This window comes from Gobio gobio (genome assembly GCF_949357685.1).
Source record: "Gobio gobio genome assembly, chromosome: 17".
NCBI classification, from domain to species: Eukaryota; Metazoa; Chordata; class Actinopteri; order Cypriniformes; family Gobionidae; genus Gobio; species Gobio gobio.
In genome coordinates, this window is record NC_137110.1 from 24,467,178 (window position 1) to 24,492,270 (window position 25,093).

Below are 25,093 nucleotides of genomic sequence, written 5' to 3' on the forward strand. Positions count from 1 at the left end.
TCGGTTTCCGGTTTTATTTTGCAGAAACGCTTTACTCTCACTGCAGTGTGCAACAAGTGTCATAGCAGCCGCCGTGAGAATGCACAGAGTAACGGCATAAAATCATTTTCAACACACTCAGATGTATCTAATATGATAAACAGAGCTGCGTTACCTCAAACTCATGACCGGAAAAGCGGAAGTGAAACTCGCGAGGTGTGTGTTCCGCTCTTCTTATTAACAATCGCTCCAGCAGCCTTGCTCAGCTCCCACAACACTCGGGCCTGCTCTGCTTCATACTACAGTAACGTTAATAATTGCATCCATGAACATGATTTCTGCCCGAGTCCTATCCCGATTCTGTTCCATCAACTGTGAGGTGAAGACCATATATCCCTAGATTCTGCGCTTAAACATGGCGTCATCAAACTACGCCTTCATTTTGAATAGGCGACCTCTAGTGGACGGAGAAGTTACATAGTGCAGCTTTAACTATTAATATAAATATTGATTTTAAACACTTATTTAAATTGTTCTCTTTCTTTAAGACAAACCAATGAATATGACACAAATAGACAAGATATCTAATAAAAACTAACAACTGATTACCCAATAATAATAATAATAATCCAAAACTAATATCCTGCAAATGTTTAGAGACCACTGCATCATCAAACTCAGTTTCAAGTGACAGAACAACCAGTTTCACTCATGCAGTTATACAGTCTATTCATCAATTTATTTCTGGAGAATGATGTCAGAGAGAAAGAACAAAATTGTCCATCTGCCTGATGAGGTTTGTATGGAGAGGCTGAGGGAGAGAAAAGACATACACCCACACACAGTATTAACAGGCCGAAACGCAGTCCCTGGAACAAAGCGTCCTTCAGTCCGTCAATGCAGAGATTTTGTGTGACTCCCATAGGATTGGGGGAAATAAGTGGACACTATGTCCAAATATCACACATTTTTAAAATTAATTTAAAAAATATAATTAAAAATGTGTATTATATTATATAACATTGCATTAGACTGACTAGAGGTTCGGTTTCAGGGACATTCTTTGGCCTTAGGCACTCAGAACCATTACAGACCCGGCTTCTGTGCTTTTATTACTGAACAGATAGACAAGGGTGGGGCCGGCAGTCTGGCTTGCTCCTCCCCCTCAAGGAGGTAGGAAACAGCCACGCCTGCTGCATTGAGGGCGTGGCTTGACAGCGAGTCCACCAGAGATCCATTGAAGACCTCTGGCAACAGGTAGCGAATCAGCTCCATGTTCTTCTCTCGATCAGGAGGGGTGTCGTTATCTGCGGCTACACCCACCACCAACAACATAAAAACTGTGACATGGGCACATGGACCCAAAACATAAAAAAGCAACATAAAAAAGGCAACACAATGGACGGAGGATATGTGCTAAACAGATTCAGACTCAACGTGATTTGGCAGGAAGCATTAAAAATCAACCGCAATTGCTTTATTTTTTACAAAACATGCAGTGGCCTATGGGGCAAAAGGGGGCTTCAATGTTAATGGTCATAAAAAATATCCATTGCTCTCACCTGGTTTGGAAAGAGGCATGACTCTCGGGAACTGCCGTCTACATGGGCGCAACGGACTGAAAAAAAACAAGATCTGGCTGTTATTTCAGTATAACTTTGATGGGTGAATTCAGACGTTTGTAGCATTTATTAATCTCATTTGGAAATAATAAATATTGCCAGGACCTACCTAATGAGATCCTTGCAGAGCGGAGGGAAAGGCTGCTTCTGGTAATGTCCAAAGACTTCAAACACAATCGGCTGAGTCTTTATGTACTCTATAAAGGACTTAGTCACTTCCACGGCAATCTGGAAAATTGAGGAAACAAGTGTTTTACCCTCAGCCTAATAAAAACAGTGTGACGTGGTGCTATAGCGCAAAGCTTACATTCTGCACATGATAGAAGCCAAGTGGTGGACCACGTCCAGTGTTCTTCAACGGCTCTGTGGAAAACGCTTCATCGTGCCTGTGAATAAAACTACAAACGAGGAGTTTAACGAAAGTAAATTAGATACAGAACAATGACAAACGTCCACTAGTGGAAAGAAACAGACTTCAGAACTGATGAGAGGCACTCACTTGAACTGGCAGAATATGTCTGCGTACTCTGCGGATATGCTTGACGCTTGCAGCACAGTAACTCTGAATGTGAAGACTTCTCCAATCCTCAAGTGATCCAGAGCGCCGTCCAGTATACCATCAAGACCTGTTTTGACAGGGCTGTCCAACTCTTCTGGGTTAGCTATAAAGAGCACATGAAGAAAAGATGTCAACTCAAAAAAAAGAAAGAAAACTCTATGGGACAGCTGAAGCTGACATACAGATTCAGACGTCAGACACAAACTCGTAGGTCACTCATAGCTTTAAAAAAAAATAAAAAATAAATAAATACTTTTATTCAGCAAGTATGCATTGAATTGATCGAATGTGGCAGTAAAGACATTTATAATGTTACAAAAGATGTATATTTAAAATAAATGCTGTTCTGTCAACAAAAAAAATATCATGGTTTCTACAAAAATATTAAGCAGCACAACTGTTTTCAACTGATAAGAAACTTGAGCATATTTAATATATTCAAAAAGAAAGCAAGTATTTTAAATTGTAATTTTATTGAACAAGGACTGTTTTTACTGTATTTTAAATCAAATAAATGCAGCCTTGGTGGGCTTTAAAGACTCAAATACGTAAAAACAAATCGTACCAACCCCAAACTGAAGTCTACATGTTTTTAAATAGTAAATTTAGAAAAAAAATTACATTTTCTTTCAAGATGTCCTGAATATTCCATATTTCTTACCTGGACAGGTATTATTGTTGACCTCATCTGCTGAGAGTCCCATTTCTGCGTTCTGGCCCTCACCCTCCACAATTCGCAGCTCTTCCTGAGAAACGCCAGCATGGGAAAGACCAGAAGTACAGGACTCTGACTGGAACTGCTCAACAGGAAAGAGAAACAGTCATATGAATATCCATGTTGACAAATCAACATAGCTGGTCAGCAAGTATATGTCATGGTTCTCACACTTTTGAGCAATTAATCTATGGGATTTTTCCATGGCATTACCAAAAGTCTTCTTGCTTTTTTAATACATTTAAGAATTGTGAAAATTGAGATCCCACTCACAAGGAGTATTTCCAGCCATTACAAATGTTTTGATGTCAATACCTTCTCAAACTGTTGGTCCTCAAAAGAAATCTTGGCAGTGCCTGACTGTCGGACACCAGAGCCATAGTCTGGTGCCTCTTCATCAGCTGGAGGAAAAACCAGAGCACCTTCACATCACTTCCTCAAGAAGTCACACACAGCTTGCCCTTTTTATATACAATCCCTCAGGTCTAAATACACCCTCTAACCCCAAAAACTTTTTCATGTTTCCTTATATATATGTATCGGTCCTCAACCGATATCAGAGAACTTTTTCATTTATTGTATATTAAATTGTGCATGTCCATTTTCCATATTTTAATGTTTAGATTACATTTACCATCATCAAACTCACTTATTAGTCGTTAATCTTTAAAACAAAATTTATATTTAAATGTAATCTTCAGCAAATCTCATAAAGAACAGCTATTTTGATTGATGTATGTTGTGATGTCTAATTTATATATATATATATTAGACAAAACAGTATAGAATTTTAATATCAGCCATTTATCTGTTATCAACCATAACACGATAATATACTTATAAAATATCTTAAATACTGTATTGTACGAAATATAAGAATATAAGATTTTAGTTTTTAGAAATACATCTGAAAAAACAGGTTTGTCTTATATTCAGGGTCTAGACTTTTACGTCAATAATACAACAATAGGTGGCGCCAAATACGCGTAAAACGAGTGTGCCAAGAAATATGGTCTGTCGCTAACAGTCAATGAAAATGTAACCGTCTAAGAGCCGTGTGACTGTCATTTTTGCATGCCTCACTGACAGGAACAAATCTCCCTCGTATGTGATTTTAAAAAGTATGCTACCCAGATTTCACTTCTACTGTTAATTAAATTTTGGTAGGCTACATGGTTTTCACTATGAGATGGATAACCTAATTGTTATATAATTCAGATGTGATACAGGTTATTTTTATGTATGCCAAAAAGTGTTTATTTTTTAAATGTGATCGTTTGTAGATTTTACCAATATTTACCATACTTTCAATACCAAAATTAAAATAGGAAAAATAGGAACAATACGTTAATATCTTACATCTTAAATTCTACACGTCTTATTGATATGAGACAGAATTTAATACCGGTGAATCCATATTATTACCATCCATAAATATCTTTATCTAGACAAAGAAATTATACATGGACATTAAGTGCCACTCCACTCACCAGTAGGTTCTGCAGGACACCTGCAGTCCTAATCTTACCTGATATTGCTTGTACAGCTACTCTGAGGAAACCTTTGACCTCTCCCTTCTCATTGACAATGGCAACCCGATGTACCAGGGGCACAGGATAGAGCAGATTACTCAAATACACAAATCCCCTAGAGGAGAGAAGAAAAGAAAATATGTGTCCAAGGTATCAACTGTACAGCAAACAGGACAAACAAAACATTGATCAACATATACACAAAAGCAGGCACTGCCGTGGCCCTGGACAGGATAATTTCTTACAGGATACATGATATAAAACAGGAAGGTGTGAGTATTTGTAACTCTTTATAGATTTTAGATTTTGGGTGAGTTTAAGGGGCATGGGACTGAAGTGAAGATAAACCCTAACAAAATATATAGAAATAAAAATCTGATTTTTTTTTCCAGGTAAAACTATAACTATAATTCAAGGATTTTGAAAAATGTTATATATTCTACCATTCAAAAACTTTGGAGCCAGAGAGATTTAAATAATAATAATACTTTTATTGAGCAAGGACGCTTTAAAATTTCAAAAGTGAATGTTACAACTGATGTCTATTTCAAATAAAGTCTGTTCCTTCAAACATTCTATTCATCAAAGAATCCTGAAAAAAATGTAACCACAAAAGCATTAAGCAGCAAAACAGTTTTCAATATTGATAATAAGAAATATTTCTTGAGCACCAAATCAACATTTTTGAATATTTTCTGAAGGATCATGTGACCAGGGGCGGGGCCAGAGGGTTGGCCGGGGGTGGCACGGGCCCCAAATGACTCCCCCAATAAACCCTTTCTATGCAGAATAATATGTTTTGTTATCAATAATATACAGTATTATTACCTCCAATGTAGGTCTATTTATACTGGTTCACTGTTTACATGTATTTAAATGTGCCACCCCTCTCTGAGTCTGTGCCCCAGCCTGGCCCCCCCCACAAAAAAATTGTCTAGACCCGCCCCTGCATGTGCCAATGAAGACGGGAGTAATGATGCTGAAAATTCTGATAAAATAAACAGCCTTGGTGAGCATAAGAGAACTCATTAAAATATTTTACCGACCCCAAACATTTGAATGGTAGTGATGATAAAAATAGAAAAGAAAACTAAATACTCAAGATTCCACACTATTTCTACTGTAGGTCACTAAACAAATAAGCACATTTGTAACATTTGAACATTTCTTCCATTGAATCACACAAAACGTTTTGGAACAAAACATTCTGAAAATTCATGTTAATTACTGTTATACGGATATTATTATATAAAACATTTTAACTAATGTACAGACTATATAAAAGGACAGTTTGTGTTTGAGTGAATATATTACATTAAGTGACTCAATATATTTTAATGCAAATGATTGTGGGATATTTGGATAAGCTATACAACCATGATCAGAACCAGAAATAGGACTGTTTATATGTTCCAAAATCTTGAGATTCATATAATATACAGTTTTCCATCCACATGACATCAAGGGCTACATTGCCCATCTTCCATGGGTAGACACTGAATGATAACGTTAGTGCTGAACAAAAAAAAAGGGTTTTGGTGAGGTACAAAAAAAGCATGCTTATGACAAAAAAAGGTGGAAGCGGTGACAAAATGTGACAGTGCTGGACACTGTGAACGTGAACAGACAATGCCATTAGCAAATACCAAAAAAATAAAGATAAATAAGACACAAAAAAGCGGCCATACTGTCACTGATGTGCAGTGCATTGCACAAGCGCAACTTAAAAGAGCGAGCCGATTCATCAAAGGTTTCCATGTAAAATCTCACAAAAAAGGTCGAAATACGGCATATGATCTCACATGCCCAGAAGAGAGACAGCTGTGCTAGAAACCAGCTCTTTCATCTTGAGATATGTGAACACCCCGAGTAACCAAACTGCTGTATTACGGGAACCAATTAGTCATTACATGAATAGCTTTTTCTTAATCATCAGACATTCATGCCATGTAACAGAAATCTGGTCTTGTTTGTTTCTGCGGTACACAAAACAAACAGCTAATATGAATGTTTGGAGATAGCACTTCAAAGCTGACGGACCCCTTTGAAGAAGTGATGCAGTGCATGTAAAGCTGGGACACAGACCTTGGCGTGACACAAGAGCCATAGCTGTGCTGGGTGGTGCTGCTGACAGCCAGCCAATTCTGATTTCAATTATCACCATCATTAGGTCCAAATGAGACCCAGAAGCTCAAGGTGTGTGTCTGCAGCGATCAGATGAAAGTCAAATGTATGATAATGGGAGAAGACAGGGTAAAGTCCAGACATGCTGACTAAAGTCCAGGAATCCTTCCCACAGGGGAAGACAAATCGGAAGAGATCTCTTAGAGGTTTCTCTTATAGCAGTGAGATGGAAATCAAGTCGAGACTTGCTTTTTCTCTTGATCAAGTGACCCTTGTAATCTCAAGTCTCCTCAAGAGATATCAACAAGGTCACAAACAGATTTACCAGAAGTGTTATTAGCTATGTTTCCATCCACCTATTTTTATGTGAATTCTGGGATATTGTATTAAAAACGCCAATATGGGCATACATTCTAAAAATGCACATAAAAAAATTAATGCACTCAATTGAGGAGGATATTTTTGTTATCTGAATAGAAGACTTGAGCATTTACTACAATGGAAACACATTTACCAAATAAATCCCTTGATGTAAATAAAAAAACTTTGCCTCAAAAGAGGATGTGATTGGAAAAATGGACTAAAACTTATGATCTACAAGAAAAAAGCCAAAAAGCCACAGTAGCTTCCCCATTTGCAGCAATTTCCAATTTTATTACATATATTTTATGCCAATTTTCCATAAGATTATGTTCTCTTGAACACATAGGAAGACAACTGTGCTTTATTGGCTAATGTATATGTGATATTATGTGATATAATTTGTATCTTTGTATGGAAACATAGCTATAAGCTACTGACAAATAAGAGTGGCCAAGATAAGGAAAAGGAAAACCGTCCTCTCGGGAAGAAGATTATGTAATTATGTTGTTTTCATATGGTTTTGAAAAATGTCATGTGGAGTAATCATCAAATAAAAAGTAATAAAATAATAAAAGATTTCCTTACACCTTGAATACATGTGAGTGTAAACACCTTAATCGTTATTTTAAAATATTTTTGAGGTAAAAATTATTTTTGGACAAACATCACAAATTATTCATTCATAAATATTGTTTGAGGGGAGACACATTGCATAAGATTTACAACCGGAACTAACCTTACCTTGTCATAAGTCCAATTACCTTATATTTTAGGAGACTTTTTGACACACGGTCATGAGGGTCTGCAGGAGTCCTCTCTATGATATCATTTCCTGTTTTATTTCTGTATCTTGGTCACACCACATGACTTTAATTTGTTGGAATTATTTTTTTTTTAACTAACAATAGTGTATTGTACCAAACTACTTTTAATTTTAGAAAATATTTTTAATTTATATTATTTTATTTTATTTTTTCATGTACAGTACTTAAAACTAAAAACTGACATTTTAACTTAACTAAAATGTCAGGGTGGTCCTGATATCCATCACGTCATTGACCAAAACACCAAAATCAGCATTTAACAGTCAGAGATCTCAATATAAAGTGGAAAATAAAACTCAATAATTCTCCCATGTCCATTTATTTAATAGCTATATACTTGCACTGTAGTTCATCAACCTGTGTCTACTTTTGTATTTCTCATTTCAAAGCCCACTCAGAAGAGTGCACACAGACTCCCAGCTATTATACATTAAATGTTTTATAAACTACAGTGGATGACACCAACAAAAACAAAATGAAAATAAACTCAAACAACCTCATCGTGTGTATCTCATTGTGTGTATACATTATCATCCAGCATTTGTCTGTCATTTTTTCAGGTATTTGTTTGTCTATAAATATGAGTGTAGTCATATCATGTAAATATACTTTCTATATATTAGTGCTGTCGAATGATTAATCGTGATTAATCGCATCCAAAATAAGTTTGTCTTTACATAATATATGTGGGTGTACAGAGTATAATTATGTCTATATAAATACACACACATGAATGTATATATTTAAGAAAATAATTTATATTTATATATATATATATATATATATATATATATATATATATATATATATATATATATATATATATATATATATATATATATATATATATATATATATATATATATATATATAATAGAAAATATATATAAATATATATATATATACAGCATATACAAGCAAATATTTCTTAAATATATACATATGTGTGTGTATTCAAATATACATAGTTAACATTATATGTGCACACAGCACTCACACAAACACACACACACACACACACATACATGTGTGTGTGTGTGTGTGTTTGTGTGAGTGCTGTGTGCACATATAATGTTTAAAAGTCAGTGTTGGTCAACAACCCAGTCTCAGTGTGAAAGAGCTAGTTTCCTTTCCCAGCATACTCCTGAAACCTCACCAACCTTCCCAATACACTGAAAATTGGCGAGCGATCGTAAAACGGGTCCTCAGTCTTGACGGAGCTTCTGCAGAGCTCTCCCTCATCATCATCATCATCATCATCCTCCCCCTCCTCCTCAAAATCCGAGCATGGGTCATCCAATAAGAAATCATCGTCCAAGTCATCCAACTCTGTCCCCACCTTCTTGTCCACCCATGACAGGACCAGCTCAGTGAGTTCAGAGATTGATGTGGGCTCAGAGGGGGTGGGGGAGGAGTTAGGGTCGCTTGCTTGCTCACTAAGGCATGTGGAGAAAAGGGAGTTTCTGGTGTAGCCAAAGACACGGGAGCCCAGTTAGTATGAGGGGCCATCTTACTATTTAATTGTTTCTGCTCGCAAGTGGGTAAGTAAAGACTTTTAATAGGCCAGCTTCACTTAATAGCTGGGTAATGAACACACAAGACATAGAGAACCTAAAAAGCATATGAACAGCAGCCTCTGTAACAGGATTCTGTTAAGAGTGTCCAATATTACACTACCTTTCAAAAGTTTGGGGTCAGTAAAGATTTTTTTGTTGAAAAATTAATACATTTTATTCTGCGAATTGATCAGAATAGTAAAGACATTGATAATATTACAAAATATTTCGATTTCAAATACTGTTCTTATGAACTTTCTATTAAATCCTGAAAAACATTATCACAATTACCACAAAAATATTAAGCAGCATAACTGTTTTTAACATTGTTAATAATTTGAAATGTTTCTTGGGTACCACATCAGCATATTAGAATGATTCTGAAGGATCATGTGACACTGAAGACTGGAATAATTGCTACTGAAAATTCGGCTTTGACATCACATGAATAAATTAAATTTTAGAATAGAAAACATTTATTTTACATTGTGAGAATATTTCACAATATGGTGAGCATAAGAGGCTTTTTTAATTTTTTAATTATTTTATTTAAAAAAATCATACCAACCCCAAACATTTGAATGGTAATGTACATTTTATAGACAGTTCACAAATTCTGTCATAACATAGTCAACATCATGTAGTTCCAAACCGGTTTGCTTTTTTTGAAACACAATTTTTTTTGTGGAAAAATATCAGATGGGGACTGACAAGCACCATAAATTCCAAGTCTTCTGAAGTACAGTAGCAAAACCTCAACCGATACAGTTGTTACTTATTGTAATTGTGTGGAAAAGAGCTACCAGTATATATTTTAAACATCTCTCCTTCCATGTTCCACAGAAGAAAGAAGGTAAGATGGGTTTAGAACAACATGAGAGTGAGTAAATTATGACATAATTTTGATTTTAGTGTGATCTTTTAAGATCTAGTAAAGGCAAGATTAAGAGTAAGTCATACCGCTCAGAAGTAGACAGGGCGAGGGGAAGCGTGTGACCTAATTTGGAAGTGCTTGGAAAATCAATTTCATGCTCTTCTGAATAAAGCAGCATCAAAAATCTTGCACTCTTAAAAAGTGTGTGGGCAATAATTCTGGACTTATTCCTCAGAGGAATAAGCAATATGACATATATCCTGTTGAGATCAGCTTTTAACCACAGTTTTATTACATTTTCTCTTTCCAGCAATTGTTTTGCCCTGCAATATACTAAACTATTACAAGTAGTTCACTGTTCTGCATAAAATAAATAAATTAACTTTCAATGGGCCATTCTTTGATGAGAATAATCTGACAGGAATGTTGTTGATAATGTGGCCTTTATCTGATGGTAGTCAGAGAGAGCAAAGGCATTCTGTACTGAACACTAGCAGATCTGTCTAGCCATGCTCTGAGGTAACCTTAAAACTCACCTTCCAACCAGACGGAACCAGGGAAACCGGTCGTAGAACGGATCGCCTCCAGTCAGCACACTGTCGCAGTCTTCAAGAGCATTGCTGGGCACCTCAGCAGCACGATCATACATCTCCCTCATCAGATCCAACCTCTGCCTGCAGGGGGCGACATTATACATCATTTATAATGTAAATGTGAAGGTGACTCAGTATAGCTGGGTTTCTTGCCTTTTATTGCAAGTAACAGATTTTCTTTTTGTTATCCTGAAACAACATGCCTTTATTTATTTTTGCTACTTTTCAAATAATTTTTATGTGTAAATTGTATTGTTTTACCCTTTTCCTAGACTTTTAACCCTAAAATATGAGATTCCATGTTGAAAATGTTAATTATTATAATTGTAAAACTATTCAAATGTAAACACAACATGAAATAACCAAAGTATTTCAGTAATTATTGTGTGAATATTAGGGGTGTAACAAGAACTAGGGGTGTTAGCTCACGAGACGAGACACAAGATTGGGTTCACAAGAACGAGACAAGATTTTTACATAGTATTTTTAAGAAATCCTCAATGATGAAATACATGACTAGAAAAATAGTCTTCCGGTGCATTTTGAAATGTTTTAACTAATCAACTTATAATGAATGTCATTTCAGTTCTAATTTCTAAATATGAATTATCATATGCAGTAAAAGACAACGATCCTCAAGCACTGTAAAAGGTTTTGCCACAAACTGATTTATGAGCTTCTACAACTTTTGACCTCCTAACTGAACTCCTTTCCACAAATTGACCATAGCTATTAAGTGCAAACATTAAGTGCAACCATAATCAAGTACTATCTCAATATTCAAAGTGACAGACCGAATTTTTCTTCAAGCATGATACTGAGCAAAGATATGGTTAACTACACAGCCCAGCCTAAGATAGTTTTCATATTGGGAGATTTTCGCATGCCTCAGGGAGTCACGAGATCTCATCACACCCCTAGTGAATGTACTTAATACAATTTTATAAAAACACAAATTATGAAGGTTTCTCAGTTGTTGCATCATGTCCACCATGACAAATAACTATATTCTTAATAAAATTGTATTTAAATGTAGTATTTTCCAAGGAGTCAAAAGTTTCAGTAAAGAGCACACTGATGAAAGACGAGACATACGTGAAGAAACCCATTCCACGAAGCTCCCGCCACACAGTTTTTGTTCTGATATTAATCCCAATGGAAGTTATCATTGGCGACTTTTATGTACCATGTGCCTCAGCTCTAGATGACCCCGCTCTGTGACTTTACATCAAGGGTCTCCAAACTCGGTCCTGGAGGGCTGCTGTCCTGCAGAGTTTAGCTCCAACCCCAATTAAACACACCTGAACCAGCTAATCAGTGTCTAACTAGGGCCTTGTAAGACACCGATTAGTTGGTTCAGGTGTGTTTATTTGGGGTTGGAGCTAAACTGTGTAGGACAGCGGCCCTCCAGGACCGAGTTTGGAGACCCCTGTTTTACATGGTCTTCTACCTCATGGCTGCTGTTCCTAAAATGTTCTGTTTTCCTAGCAGGGATGAAATTTTACAAACTGACCGATTGTAAAGGTGGCTCTTTCACTGAGCTCTTCAGAACAACACTTTTTGTAAATGCAGACTGCATGGCTAGGTGCTTGATTTTATACCCCTGTGGCAATGGATCTAATAGAAAAACCTGAATTCAATAATTAAGAGGTTTGTCCCAATACTTTTGTCCATATAGTGTGAAAAGAACAGAAATTTTAGATGTTGTGGAAATGACCACTGTATGTCCACTGTTGGATATTGACAGTACAAATTAAACAAATTGGTGAGAGAGTAAAAAGTCTGCTTTAAAGAAGACTATTCTCACAGGGCCATTTCCATTGTTGAAGAATTATGAATATGCAAAAATTACCTAAGCTTCTCCAGGGTCCAGTAATGTGTGGCTCCATTTTTCTGATCTTGGACTTCTACAGCCACAATGGTGCGAGGGAACGGGCTCTTCTCCCTGTCTTTAGCTGCCTCAGGTGGTAACAGATCAGGCGGGAGTGGAGAGTAAAGTGTATCCGTCAATAACACGAACTGAAACTGAACCTGTAAGCGACATGAGGCTTAATCAGTTATGAAGTTGTCAGATTTTATAGGTTTAGCAGAGGGAATGCAGTTCAATCCGGTAGTGTATTTCCAAAGCTTTCACCTTCTTCTTTAGCTCGACGCTAATGGCATTGGCCTCCTTGAGGAAGATGGCATTGCCCCAAAGCATGTCTCTCAGAGATGTGAATTGATAACATCTCCATTTACGGAAAGCCCACAATGCTAGTTCTGTCTCCCTCTCAGTCCATTGCACTATGGGTAAAATAGATTGAATACAAGATGCTCAGTGTTTAATTGGGTCATTTTGATTAGTTCAAGCTGTTCACTTTTTTCCATCACAATCTAGTCACCTTCCTCCTCAGGTTCTTCATCTTCCTCTGCTACATCAGGGTAACAACGATCTACCTGCTTCTGCAGTGCTTCTAGCCTGCTCTCATAGTCCTGTAAAAGACATACAGTGAAATATCATAACTAAAAAGGTTTGTTTTGAGTAAAGGAAACAAGTTGTATTAGCTCTTTATGTCACTCACTAATCTCTGTTGCTCCAATAGATTGTTGGCCTCTTCTCTCTCCTTGCGATACTGATCCTCAAGTTCCTGCAATCTATACAAACAAAGAGCAGACGAGTCTAACAACACAAATGTCACATCTTGAACTTGTTCTTGAATTTCCTCCACACTACATTTACCTTTGATCCATTTCCTGTTTCATATCAATGCCCTGTTTATCCAGAAGTTCTCTCTGAGCAAAGGCCCAGTCTACAGGCTCCATTGGGGTCTCAGAGCAGGGGGTCCGCTCACGCTCCTGACGAGCCTGCTCTGGATGGTTGAACCGGAACACATGGCTCTTGCCCAAAATGATTCGGTTCCCTACAAAAGTTGAATGAGATAGTAAATACAAAGAAATGTTTAAAAAAATGACTGTTTAGATGTGGATAAAATAATTATTTTTGAAATAATATTTTGAATCATAAATAAACGTTTAAATATACATTGTAAATAAATACACTCATTAATAAATAATATAATAAAATGTATATAACATAAATGAATAAATCAAATAAATAAAATCTTAAATCAATACAAGCATTTATTCAAACAAATAAATAATAGGAACCAAACCATAATGCTTAGAACAGTATTGTAGCAGGTGAGGGAAAAAAGTAAAAACAAACCTGATCTGAGAACAGTAGGCTCTGTTACTCTCTTCCCATTAACATATGTTTCTGCTCCCTCACACGGCTCGAGAATGACAGCTGTAAACAATGGGAAGAACGGCCATCAGGACTTTGGCATATACATGTACAACAGGGGCGTTTCCTCCAAGGAGGCAAGGGAGGCAGTGCCTCCTCAAAAAAACTGGATGAGAAAATAATCGATATTACAAAAATAAAACAAAGCAAATATTAAAAAATTTGACGCCTCCTCTCTCCCCATTGACTTAGAGCAGATACTCTAATGCGTTCACTGAATTTTATGCTAATTGAAATTAATGGGGAAAAGTCACATGAGAGGAGGCAATGCCTCCATCGTGCTATGATTGGGTATGATGGGTTATAATTGGATATGATTGGTTCATGCGATAAATCCCGTCTCCTGTTTTCGTGCTCATTCACGGATCGGCCTGAATGAAAATAATGATGCGTTAATGGGAAGACGAATGAAAAAGTAAGTACTTAAAATGACCTGAAAACATGATGACTATGGGGTTTTTAGTGAGCAAACAGCTTAGGGAAATTAAAGGTACATCGTCGTGTCTGTGTACAGTGTTGCCTAAATGTACAAGCTTGATGATTGCTGAAAATAAGTTGACTATTTAAAAGAAAAGCTGAACATTAGTTCACAAATAATATATATTGTTTAAATTCTTACTGTATTTCACGAGTTCACACTTACATCTTATATTAAATGGAGTAAAGATTATGCGTATTTGGCGTGTTGTCCGGGGGAGGGCTCCGGGCTCGGAATTTTGCCCGAACCCAGAGTACCCCCCCCCCCCCCCCCCCCCCGTGATAAGGATTAGTCTAGAACTACACTGTATTGCATTATAGATTGTGTTGACGTCTAATACGTTTTTATTAAATCAAAGTGAGGAGATGGGGTGGTGGAGGGATGCTAAGAAACTGTCAACGAAAGGAAGGTGAGTCAGCTGTATATAAACACTCCTGTTGTTGATTGAATTGATTAGTTTAGTATGCTCCACTCGTGTTTAATTAGGTTTTAATTATCTGGACGTGCTCCACTTGGGTTTGATTAGGTTACATTATCTGGCGTGCTCCATTGTTTAGATAGGTTTAATTATCTGGATGTGCTCCTCCCGAAATTAGTTAATAAAACTTCACTTTGTTATTTTGGAATAAATATAAAAATGTGTAAAAACTTGATGAACTTGATTTTAATAAAACGAACATAACTTAAAGATACAAAATAGAACTGTATTTGGTCTCTCTTTTTATGTAATGTTTATTTAACCAGGAAAATTAAGTGTAACAGGGACATAAGTTAACTTTTGATGTACATAAAAAAACGTGAGGACTTTGCCTCCACAATTTAAAACACCACCCCACACCCCTTATGTACGAGTATGTTTGTTTGTAGTTGCATCATTAACAAACCTTCTCCCATAGGTCCAGTGGTGCTGGTGAAAGTGCAGTGTTCCTCTTTGATGAAGTGACCACTCAAAACAATGTCCTGTCTACTGCTGGCATCTTCTCTCCCCACCCTGAGCAAAGCAGCACATCAAGATACCATAGCGCCAATTCTACTGAACAGAAGCATATATGTGTGATTTATATGCACGATGGACAAAGGGTGCACTAACCTTGTAATTCCATCTTTGATATAATATAGGAGACATTCAGACATCAAAGGATCTTCATTCAGGTTCACCAGGTGGGGTGTCTGAAATGAGGACCCAAACATACTTAAAATCAACTTTATAGGCTCAACTATTTTTTTATTTCCAGAAGGAAATGCCAGTACTTGCAAAGCAGCAAATGACTAGTCTTAAATTTTCAGGTAAGTTTAGATTCTAGGCTTTGGTTCTGTGTTAATGCTAAATGCCACATCAAAGTCGCTTCACTGTTGTCATTTTAACGAGAAGACGTCTTGTTTTCTGTCAGCTGTGTACAAGAATTAATACCTTTACTGTACAGTGTAAATGTGGCATAAATTGTGACATTTATCTGAGTGAAATGGCTTCTCAAATGAGGGAAATCATGAGTCTTGTGACAGTTTGCTGGAGAGGAGTGATTATTGTCCCGCCCACAAATAATGATGTGTACAGATAAATCATTTAGTATAAACACTGTAATATTTCATAAAATATAGGAATAGCCCATTTTGATTTCATGGTTAATATATGAAAAAAGTCAAATCACAATTTGTATCCAAGCATATCTAAGAAAGAAGACGAATTGCAATTCAGCAGACATATATTTAAATAGTCTCATCGCTGATGGTTACATTTTCAAATGCTGAATATGAAAATGCTGAGTCAATGGGAGATTTTCAAACTTTGTAAAACTTAAAGTATGAATCTTGGGCCAAAAAGAAGTACAAAAGGCTAAAATGATCTACAAAAAAAGTGCAAAGGGAGTCATCTGCACTTAGTTCAGCCTGAATGATTTAATGCATAGTTTATTAATTGGAATCAATGGTTTAAACCCCAGCCAAAGTGCTGTACAACGTAGCACTGCCTTGCAAGCACTTTCAAAATGTATTTATACGACCGTGGAAAGAGGAAAATAAGATTTCAATTTTGATATCCATCAAAATGCATGCGATTCGATTTAGATATCACAAAAGTGTAAGACTCCAGACACGAAAGCCTTTAAAAGCATCATAGGCCTTGATGCTTGAGATCTGAAGTCTGCTGTACATTCATACAGCCGTTGCTTTAAAGTTCACTATAAAGACTAGAAGGAATTGCAGCACATCGGCATTCATATCAGACAGTAATGAGCAACAGATCCCTAAATAAAGATCACAGATGCGTTTAAAAGAGCTCTGATGGGGAAAGAACACACAGAGTCACACACAGTCTGAGAGGATCGAGATGCAACCACACAGTATCCATGGCAACCAACCTCATTGGGAGAGAACAGCCCAACAGTGTCTATAAACACGGGCTGAGGTTTTCTCTGCGAGGGCTTCCAGAAGGGGAACGTAAAGACATTCACAGGCTTATTTAGTTATTTGAACACAACATGTTAGGTTTATCATGTGGTCCACCTCCACCTGCATACGGTTTCTCCCTACAGCCTTGATAATCACTTTACCTTCTTTGGTGAAAAGACTCCAAGCGTTCCTCCATCCTCACGCATGGCCACACCCATCTCGGCCAGCAGTGCTTCTCTGTGGAAACCGATTCAAAGTTATTGTGTATGTTTGTGACAATAGCATAACATTTACATTAATGTAAAATTACTAATCAATCACATAAGGCTTCATATAACAAACCTGTCCATCCTGATGGCTTCTGTACGGCGAAGCTTCTCTTCCCACGTTTCATTGAGCTCAGCAATGATTTTCTCCGTTTCCTAGTTGGCATTGCATACAAATTCAAGTCAAAATATGCCACCAAGTTTATAGTAGTTTTATAGATTTATTAATGTGCGACGTACATCAGCAAAGTGTTTAGCTTTAGTTAATGAGGTGTAAAATATTTAGTTTTAAAGGTATCATATCAGGAAAATATGGTATAACTTTAAGACCTGAAAACCCCCTCCCTAGTCCAAAAAGACTAGCTTTGTCTTGATTTTTGAACTTAGAATAGGTTTTCATGCTCGAATGTTCAAAAAACATAATTTTTTCACATATCGCACATCTCTTCCCAGTCTGTCAGTATTTATATGTTTAAAATCAAACATACCTATAATTGTTTTAGTTCCCCTGTGAACACAAATATCAGGAACTCCAAAACTAGTCGGAAGACAAATGTTCAAACATTCAAATGTTTATGTATTGTCTTTTGTAGGAGGGAAGAGCAAAACTGACAGTTGTGCAGAGAAGTGCCCTTGACGGTACAATCATGGCAGCCATATACTGTAAGTCAATACTTGGTGAGAGGAAAATTTACTAGAAAAAAATCTGTTAGAATATAGCTGTGATTTTTGTCTCTTGCAGTGGCAGTCAAGAGGAGATTTCCAAATGTGTCCAAAGAGGCTTTGGTGATTACAGTCAATTCTAAACGGGGATAATTCACTGTTCGAAAAGGGGGAAAAACATAAAATCTTTGTAATATATTGTATCATTGTAATTTTTTTGAGCATTGTAAAGTATGTTCCAAGCAAATTTTTATTCAAATGTTCATATGTGTTATAGACAAATAAAGTTTACATGTGAATGTATACTTAAATGCTATATTTTTAAATATTTTGAAAATATATTTTAAAAATGGCCAAAAAATATATCGGTAGAAAATATATTTATGTAAATACATTTTAAATATATTTTTTGGCCATTTTGTGTATATTTGAAATATATGTGAATTTTTTTTTATTTTATTGTTTTATCGTATGGTATGCTCTGTTTAGTTCCTGTTTCTATGAAACCCCTCCTTCTGAAAAGCGCAATGTGTTCTGATTGGACGGTTGGACCAGTGTGTTGTCATTGGTCAGCCGTGTATTAAAAACAATGTCATGCTCCTTACCACAACCAAGCTAGATCCAAGCTGGAAAAAACTCTAGGAAATGGCGACAACACACTAATTCAACTCAACCAGGCCTCAACTCCTTTTTTTCCATCACCTCCTGCGTATGCCTTGGGCAGGAATTATTTAAATGAGGAATATTGTGGCGTGTACGTGTTCTCAGAAGAAAACTAAAGACTACAATGGAGGCATTTCAGAGAGTTCAGAAACTAGACTTGTAACTTTGCAGACCTTTTTCATGCTCAAACAGTAACATTACACACTAAAGAAAGTTGAAAATGTAAAAAAAAACAACACAAAAAAACATATTAGGTCTTTAAAAGGTACAGCTATAAGAAGTGTTTTTTCCCCCATTTTAATTTTAGTTTAAGTTTAAATAATATGCACTTTTTTGTCATTTTAATTAGGTTTTGTTTTGTTTTTATTTGTTTTTTATTACAGTGTTAGTTTTTGTAATTTTTGTATTTCAGCCTAAACATATTTACTTTACAGTCAGTTGTATAGTATTATAGTAGAGTAAGTTATTATATTTAAATATAATATTTATTATATTTTAATTAATTTAAGCTTCATTTCAATTAATTAAAACTGTTTTATTAGTTGTAGTTTTAGTTAATATTAACAACACATTTTGTAGGTAACACAAGATATGATAAAAACAATTATGAACGGATCCCTTTAATCTGGAGTTGATCCCTTAATATCTGGAGGCAGATATTTGTAAGATTTAGATTTGGAGGATTTCAGTCAGTATTGTCAGGCTTGTATACTTTATGGCAGTCACCTTGAGTCTCTCAATGGCTTCCTCGCTCCCTGGGCTGAACATGATGCGGTCGTGCAGGCTGCTGATGGAACCAGCCCGGCTGGACAGGGCGGAGAGAGATGGAGAGGGGCTCATCCCAGTCATAGCATTGGTCACTGTGGAGAGATCACCTCTTTGATTGACAGCTTGGCCACTATTGTTATTGTTCTTGTAATCGGATATGTCTGTCGGGGAAGGGGGAGAGAGGTGCGGGGGATGTGAGGGGGGAGGTGGGTTGGGGGGGTGGCAGGGGGTGACAGATACAGAGTTCAGAGAGAAGCAGACAGAAAAGGATGAGCAGAAGGAAGGAAAGGTAGAGAAAAGAAGAAGACAGAGAAAGACATGTAGCTTGAAATAAATTTGAATTCAGAAATCTAGAAATTTCACATGTGAGGAGAAACACTCGAGATTCAAAGAAAGATCAGACAGTCACAGCCCTGTAAAGGAGACGAGCGGAAATAAAATAGGAGCTCTAGCGCAGGCACCCGACAGCATAGAGACAGCCATCTCAAGCGCAATGTAACACTGCGGGCTTCAGCTACAGCATTACACGTTGACCATCCAATAACAGCAACCTGAGAGCCATGTCTGAAATATTTAACAGGCATGCATGCATTGATCTGGGCTGTTATTTGACGCCAGTTTCTTATATTTGTTAGTGTACATTGAGCAAAATAATGCTGTTAGTTCATTCAAGCAACTAAATGGCAATTCTTTCTTGGTCTTAAAGATATCCCTGTTGAAAAAAAACCCCAGCATATACTGGTTAGGTATGTTTTGAAGCATGACAGCTGGTTTATGCTGTCCTTAGTTGGTCATGAGCTGGTTTAAGCTGGTCCTGAGTTGGAGCTAGTTTTCTGAGTATGGACCAGCTTAGGACCAGCACTTGGCCAGCTTAAACCAGCTGCCATGCTTCAAAACATACCTAACCAGCATATGCTGTTTTTTTCAACAGGGATAGCCCAGCTAAAAATGAAAATTCTGTCATCATTTACTTCTCAGCTAATTATAATTTTCTTTCTACAACAAGCCTTGGATTTAAACTACATCAAATGAAGACATGAACCTCAAACGTCATGTAACATCAAAACGTATTGGTTCTCGCATGTCATGAGACAAACGTCATAATGTTGTTGTTTTTTTTGTTTTGTTTTTATATGACAGCAAATAAAGACTTAAATCTCAGTTTAATCATGCAAGTGATCATGCCACCAGTCATGTAAATTATGTAAATTTTGGACCTTGAAACCCAATTGACATTCATTATACAGACAAAAACAGCTAAAACAGCTGTATTATTTTTTGTATTCCACAAAAGAAAGAAACCTATATGAGAATGGAACGATGTGAGCATGAGTAAACGATAACAGAATTTTCATTTCTGGGTGAACTATTCCTTTAAATAGAGTTTAAAGAAATAGTTGGAGTTTTGTGGCTTTTTTATGGGTAGATTTGAGTATTTCTATAAATGCTAATGAAGTAACATCTTTTTCTTCCAGGAAAACGTACTTAAAATTTTGATGACTCATGTTGCACTACACAGATTTTTGCCCAATGAAATGCTGTCTAGAAGAATTGCCCCGCCCCCGCAACTAAATCATGGTTCATGGCTGCAATGGTCCATACTAATTAACATACACTTTATGTAAGCAAATATTGACTGTAGTACATCTGGACATTAGCAATGAGCTCATATTTCTACTAAAAGCCAGTGACTGTCATTACCGTCATCAACTGACTAGAATGATCGTCATCGCTGACCACAGTAAAACCTCCATTACCAGTTCTATTATACTCTCATAAAATCCATTTGTCAGTGAAATAACTTACAGCCTACATCTCAGTTACAAAACAACATTCACAACCCTTCAGGAAATATCCTCCCACGCTGCTCTTACTTAGAGACACTGTCAGCATTTCATGTGATATCCACCTATCCAACCACTAAATATCCTATATCTCTAGCTGAACAGTTATGCTAATATCATGAAATGTAACACGGGATGTAAGTGGCTAAATAAACGTATATTCTATAGAGAGTTTGTCTTTGTAATGTCTCTGTAACCTTCGGCACAATAACATCTCTCAGCTCTGACAGTGCTGCTATGGCAACAGAGTGCTTACTCGGTGCTACTACACTCCTAAGAGAGCTACGAGGCAAGTATCTTGGGTAAAACGTGAGAAGACGTGGCCCCTGGTGACAGATGACTAAACACCAAACTAAGATGGAGATGTGCTCTTCTATGCATATAGCAGCTGATATAAGAGAATTGTATAATGCATATTGAAGAAAGGCACTTTAATAATAATTTCTGCTCAAAGCAGCGCTGTGTAACAATACGTGCAACCTTCCTCCATTGAGATAAACAAAGCCTTTTTCCCCTCTCTACATCCATCTCGGTTTGAATAATGGCTGCATCACACACAGAGAAAATGCGATCAAATATGCACTAAAATATTGTTCATGACTGGCCAGTCCCAGATCTGAAAGTGCAAATAGCCACATATTACTTATGGACAATTTGTCCATAGTACAAAGAGAATATTATTTCTGTTTGCTCTTTGTTTGAATAGTCTATATCACTATTGGTACACTATTGTGGATTAGATCATGTAACAATTGCAGGTTTTTCAGCGACATGTTTAGATATAGTCTATATCCTCTACATTCATCGCTTTAAAGGGGATATTAAGAAGCATTAGGTTTGACGTTCAGCCATTAATAAAGTTGCAGCTAGCAACAGGCAGCCATTGCATAAAGCGAACACAAGCTGTCACTCAAACACACATCTGCTATAAGCCCCTCCCACTGCAAAATACAGATATCAATCCTTAGAATTTAGTGCATTTTGAATATTAAACTGAACCTACATTTTTTGTGATTGTCTGTTTTTACAATGATGGTGTGATTTTTGCATATTACGAATCAAAAAGTGTTTAAATTTAAAAATACAAATTTTAACATTTTAAAAATTTTAAATTTAAAAATGTAAATTTCCTTGCATTAGTTTACAAAAAATATTTACACAATTTATTTTAAAGAATAGAACATTGCACATGCAGATGCTGCTTAGTTTGATACTTAGCTATCTAATACAATGACATTTATGCATTTGTAAATGTGCACTGATTTCAGCATTAAGACACAATTCTTATGCATTAATAAATCTTTTCATTCTTATTAAATGAAAAGCAAAAGAAATGTAGATAGTCTGAGGGCAGCTGAAGAACATTAACTAGTATGGCAGACGAGTGGATGAGTGAGACCAATTAGCTCATAAGTGTGACATAACATTTATCCCGCTCTGCAATGCAAGCCAAAAGAGAACGATAATAAAAAAGAGGGAGTGAGAAAGAGAAAAAGAGAGAAAAAGAGAGAGAGAGAGGGAGAGCACGCAGCCCTGCAGCACCAGACTAGATAAAGCAGCTTTCAGCTCAGAAACCACACCAGCAACAAGGGTTAGAAAAAAGCAACTGGCAAATAAATCACAATATATCACCAAAACGCCATTCCAAAAATCATTTTGATTATTAGAAGACTATATTATGTTTGTCTATTACAAATGCAACTTTTCCTAACTTTCCTAATCTATATAATTTATAAGTATTAATATATTAGATACTAAATAAATAGCAAATATATTAATGTCTAGCATTTATATAATATATTTCTTAAATCAACAATTATAAAAGCTGGTTCAAATAATTTACAACTACACCTAAACAGAGAAATAGTCTGATAGCTTAACAGACAAACATTTATTGCTCTGATATGATTTTTGTATGTTGAGAGACTATGAATTTTCTCTCAAACCCTTGAATGGACCCTGATGCTGCAGAGATCTGCTTTATCCATAAAAACTGCAAAAGCGTAGAAAAGAGAGTGAGATAGAGCCCAAGAAACACACATTTCAAACCAGCAAAATCTTCAACTGTCCCCCGAAATGCTGAGAGAATGACAAAGAAGAAAGAAGAGTAAGAGGAATAATATAGAAAAACGAATTATATACAGAATAATACAGAGAAAAAGAGAGAGGAAAGTGAGACTCATTGTTTGACATAAAAAGAGTTTTAAGAGCTCATAGGAAATTCTGAGTCTAAACTAGACTTTTGAAAGTCACTTGACACTTGACAACCAAACCCAGAGGGCTGGACTCCAGATCGTCTGTTCTAAGGCATTTCCCCGCTGGGATCACCATCAAGAGACGATAGGATGAGAAAAGAAACGAGTGATTAGAAGAAACAGAAATAGAGTTAGGAGTGCACAGGGAAGAGTAGAGGACCCAGTGTGTGTGTGTGGTCCTGGTATTCCCAACGTATCCCACACAAGGGCAGTAATACCAGTAAAATGTTGACCTTGTGGGGACATTTTTTTGGTCCCCGTGAGGAAACAAGCTTATAAATCATACAGAATATTTTTTGAAAATCTAAAATAGCAGAACGTTTTCTGTGATGGGTAGGTTTAGGGGTAGGGTTAGTGTAGGGGGATAAAATATAGATTATGTACAGTATAAAAACCATTGAGTCCCTGTAAAACATGTTGGAAACCCAATGTGTGTCTATGTGTTTGTTCCTTTTAATCATCCATGTCTTATAAAGACATAATCTCTGTTCCAAAACCTAGCAAGCTGCCTTACTGTCGACAACCTACCTAGGCAGCTGCCTTCTAGAGGCTGCCTTCATGGAATCTCAAAATTTACACATTTTGAACACTATCAAACATTCAAATATGCCTACTTCCATACTATACAGTGGTTGAAAAACAGTATGCGAGATGAGTAGTATGTCTGAATTAAGTGTATTTATTAAACAGTAGGCGAAAAGTACCCGGATGACTTACTACTTCCGGTGAGATTCTGAAGTGTGCATCTGATGGATACTTTACAATGAGGCCACAGAAGAGAATTTGTGAATGACAGTGAAGCGACATAACTGACCCCGTAGATCAAATTATGTAGTACGTCCGAATTTCATTCATACTGCACACATTCATACTATATAGAAGGTACTTTTTTAATGGTGGCGAAGTAAGTTTAAAACCAAAAGCAGTACCTACTGTATTATATAGTAAGCGATTTTGGAAGCAGCTTATGTTGACAGCCTCTTAATAGAGGCGCACTGCACTCAAATTGAAAATCTTAGAAAGCAGTCTACTTAAGTCGTCTCTACAGCCTTTGCCATCTGTGGTGCCTTACAATGCTGTTTTGCAAGCAGCTTACTAGGATTTGGAACAGAACAATACAATATTTGCAGCAATACATGTTTCAGTACCAGAAAAAAAAATAGCGGTCAATGTGTCACTTTAACTGTTTGATTAAATACTTATAATGAAAAGAAGGTGATATCAGAGGAGAAAAAACCCCAAATGGTCTTACTCTCAATGATGTCACCCAGGCCCTGGGCATAGAGGAGGTCCTTCAGACGTCCCACCTCTTCTTTCAGTTCACGCACCAGACGGTTATTAGGATCTTCATTGATCACAGCATTACAACGGATCTGTTTCGCCCTGTCTGCATACCTGCATAACACACAAAACTGTTAGTGAGTGACTGCACTTTAAATGGTAAAGAAGAATAAACAAGTGGTAATATATACACACACATTAACAACACTGCTTTTCTTATGGCTATTACATATATATATATACACACACACACATAAATACATACATACAGTATAATGAAAAAAATAAATCAATGTTAAAGAGACATTCTACTCTATTGCACACACACACTTCTGATAGGTGCCCAATTACTCTGTTCAGCAGTGTTACTGCACACCAGCATTTTTGAAGGGCATTTCAAGTGGGATGCAGGTGTGTGGAGAGGGGAACATTCTCATTATGTAACACACTGCTATACCTGTCA

At 36.6% G+C, this 25,093-nt stretch overlaps 1 protein-coding gene across 1 annotated transcript in view; it reads right to left on the reverse strand.

Annotated features, from left to right (window-relative positions):
• kif1aa (kinesin family member 1Aa) overlaps positions 1-25,093 on the reverse strand; it is a 92,560-nt gene that overhangs the window by 20,893 nt on the left and 46,574 nt on the right. The window contains exons 14-33 of the mRNA XM_079841142.1: positions 24,602-24,744; positions 19,209-19,411; positions 17,233-17,312; positions 17,052-17,127; positions 15,593-15,672; positions 15,387-15,493; positions 13,947-14,027; positions 13,461-13,641; positions 13,303-13,375; positions 13,123-13,213; positions 12,876-13,024; positions 12,594-12,772; positions 10,685-10,822; positions 4,404-4,522; positions 3,191-3,276; positions 2,822-2,957; positions 2,101-2,263; positions 1,909-1,999; positions 1,711-1,829; positions 1,542-1,597 (exon numbers count right to left, since the gene is read on the reverse strand). Of these exons, the coding sequence (XP_079697268.1) occupies positions 1,542-1,597; positions 1,711-1,829; positions 1,909-1,999; positions 2,101-2,263; positions 2,822-2,957; positions 3,191-3,276; positions 4,404-4,522; positions 10,685-10,822; positions 12,594-12,772; positions 12,876-13,024; positions 13,123-13,213; positions 13,303-13,375; positions 13,461-13,641; positions 13,947-14,027; positions 15,387-15,493; positions 15,593-15,672; positions 17,052-17,127; positions 17,233-17,312; positions 19,209-19,411; positions 24,602-24,744 (2,351 nt within the window). The remainder of the gene's footprint in view (positions 1-1,541; positions 1,598-1,710; positions 1,830-1,908; positions 2,000-2,100; positions 2,264-2,821; positions 2,958-3,190; positions 3,277-4,403; positions 4,523-10,684; positions 10,823-12,593; positions 12,773-12,875; positions 13,025-13,122; positions 13,214-13,302; positions 13,376-13,460; positions 13,642-13,946; positions 14,028-15,386; positions 15,494-15,592; positions 15,673-17,051; positions 17,128-17,232; positions 17,313-19,208; positions 19,412-24,601; positions 24,745-25,093) is intronic.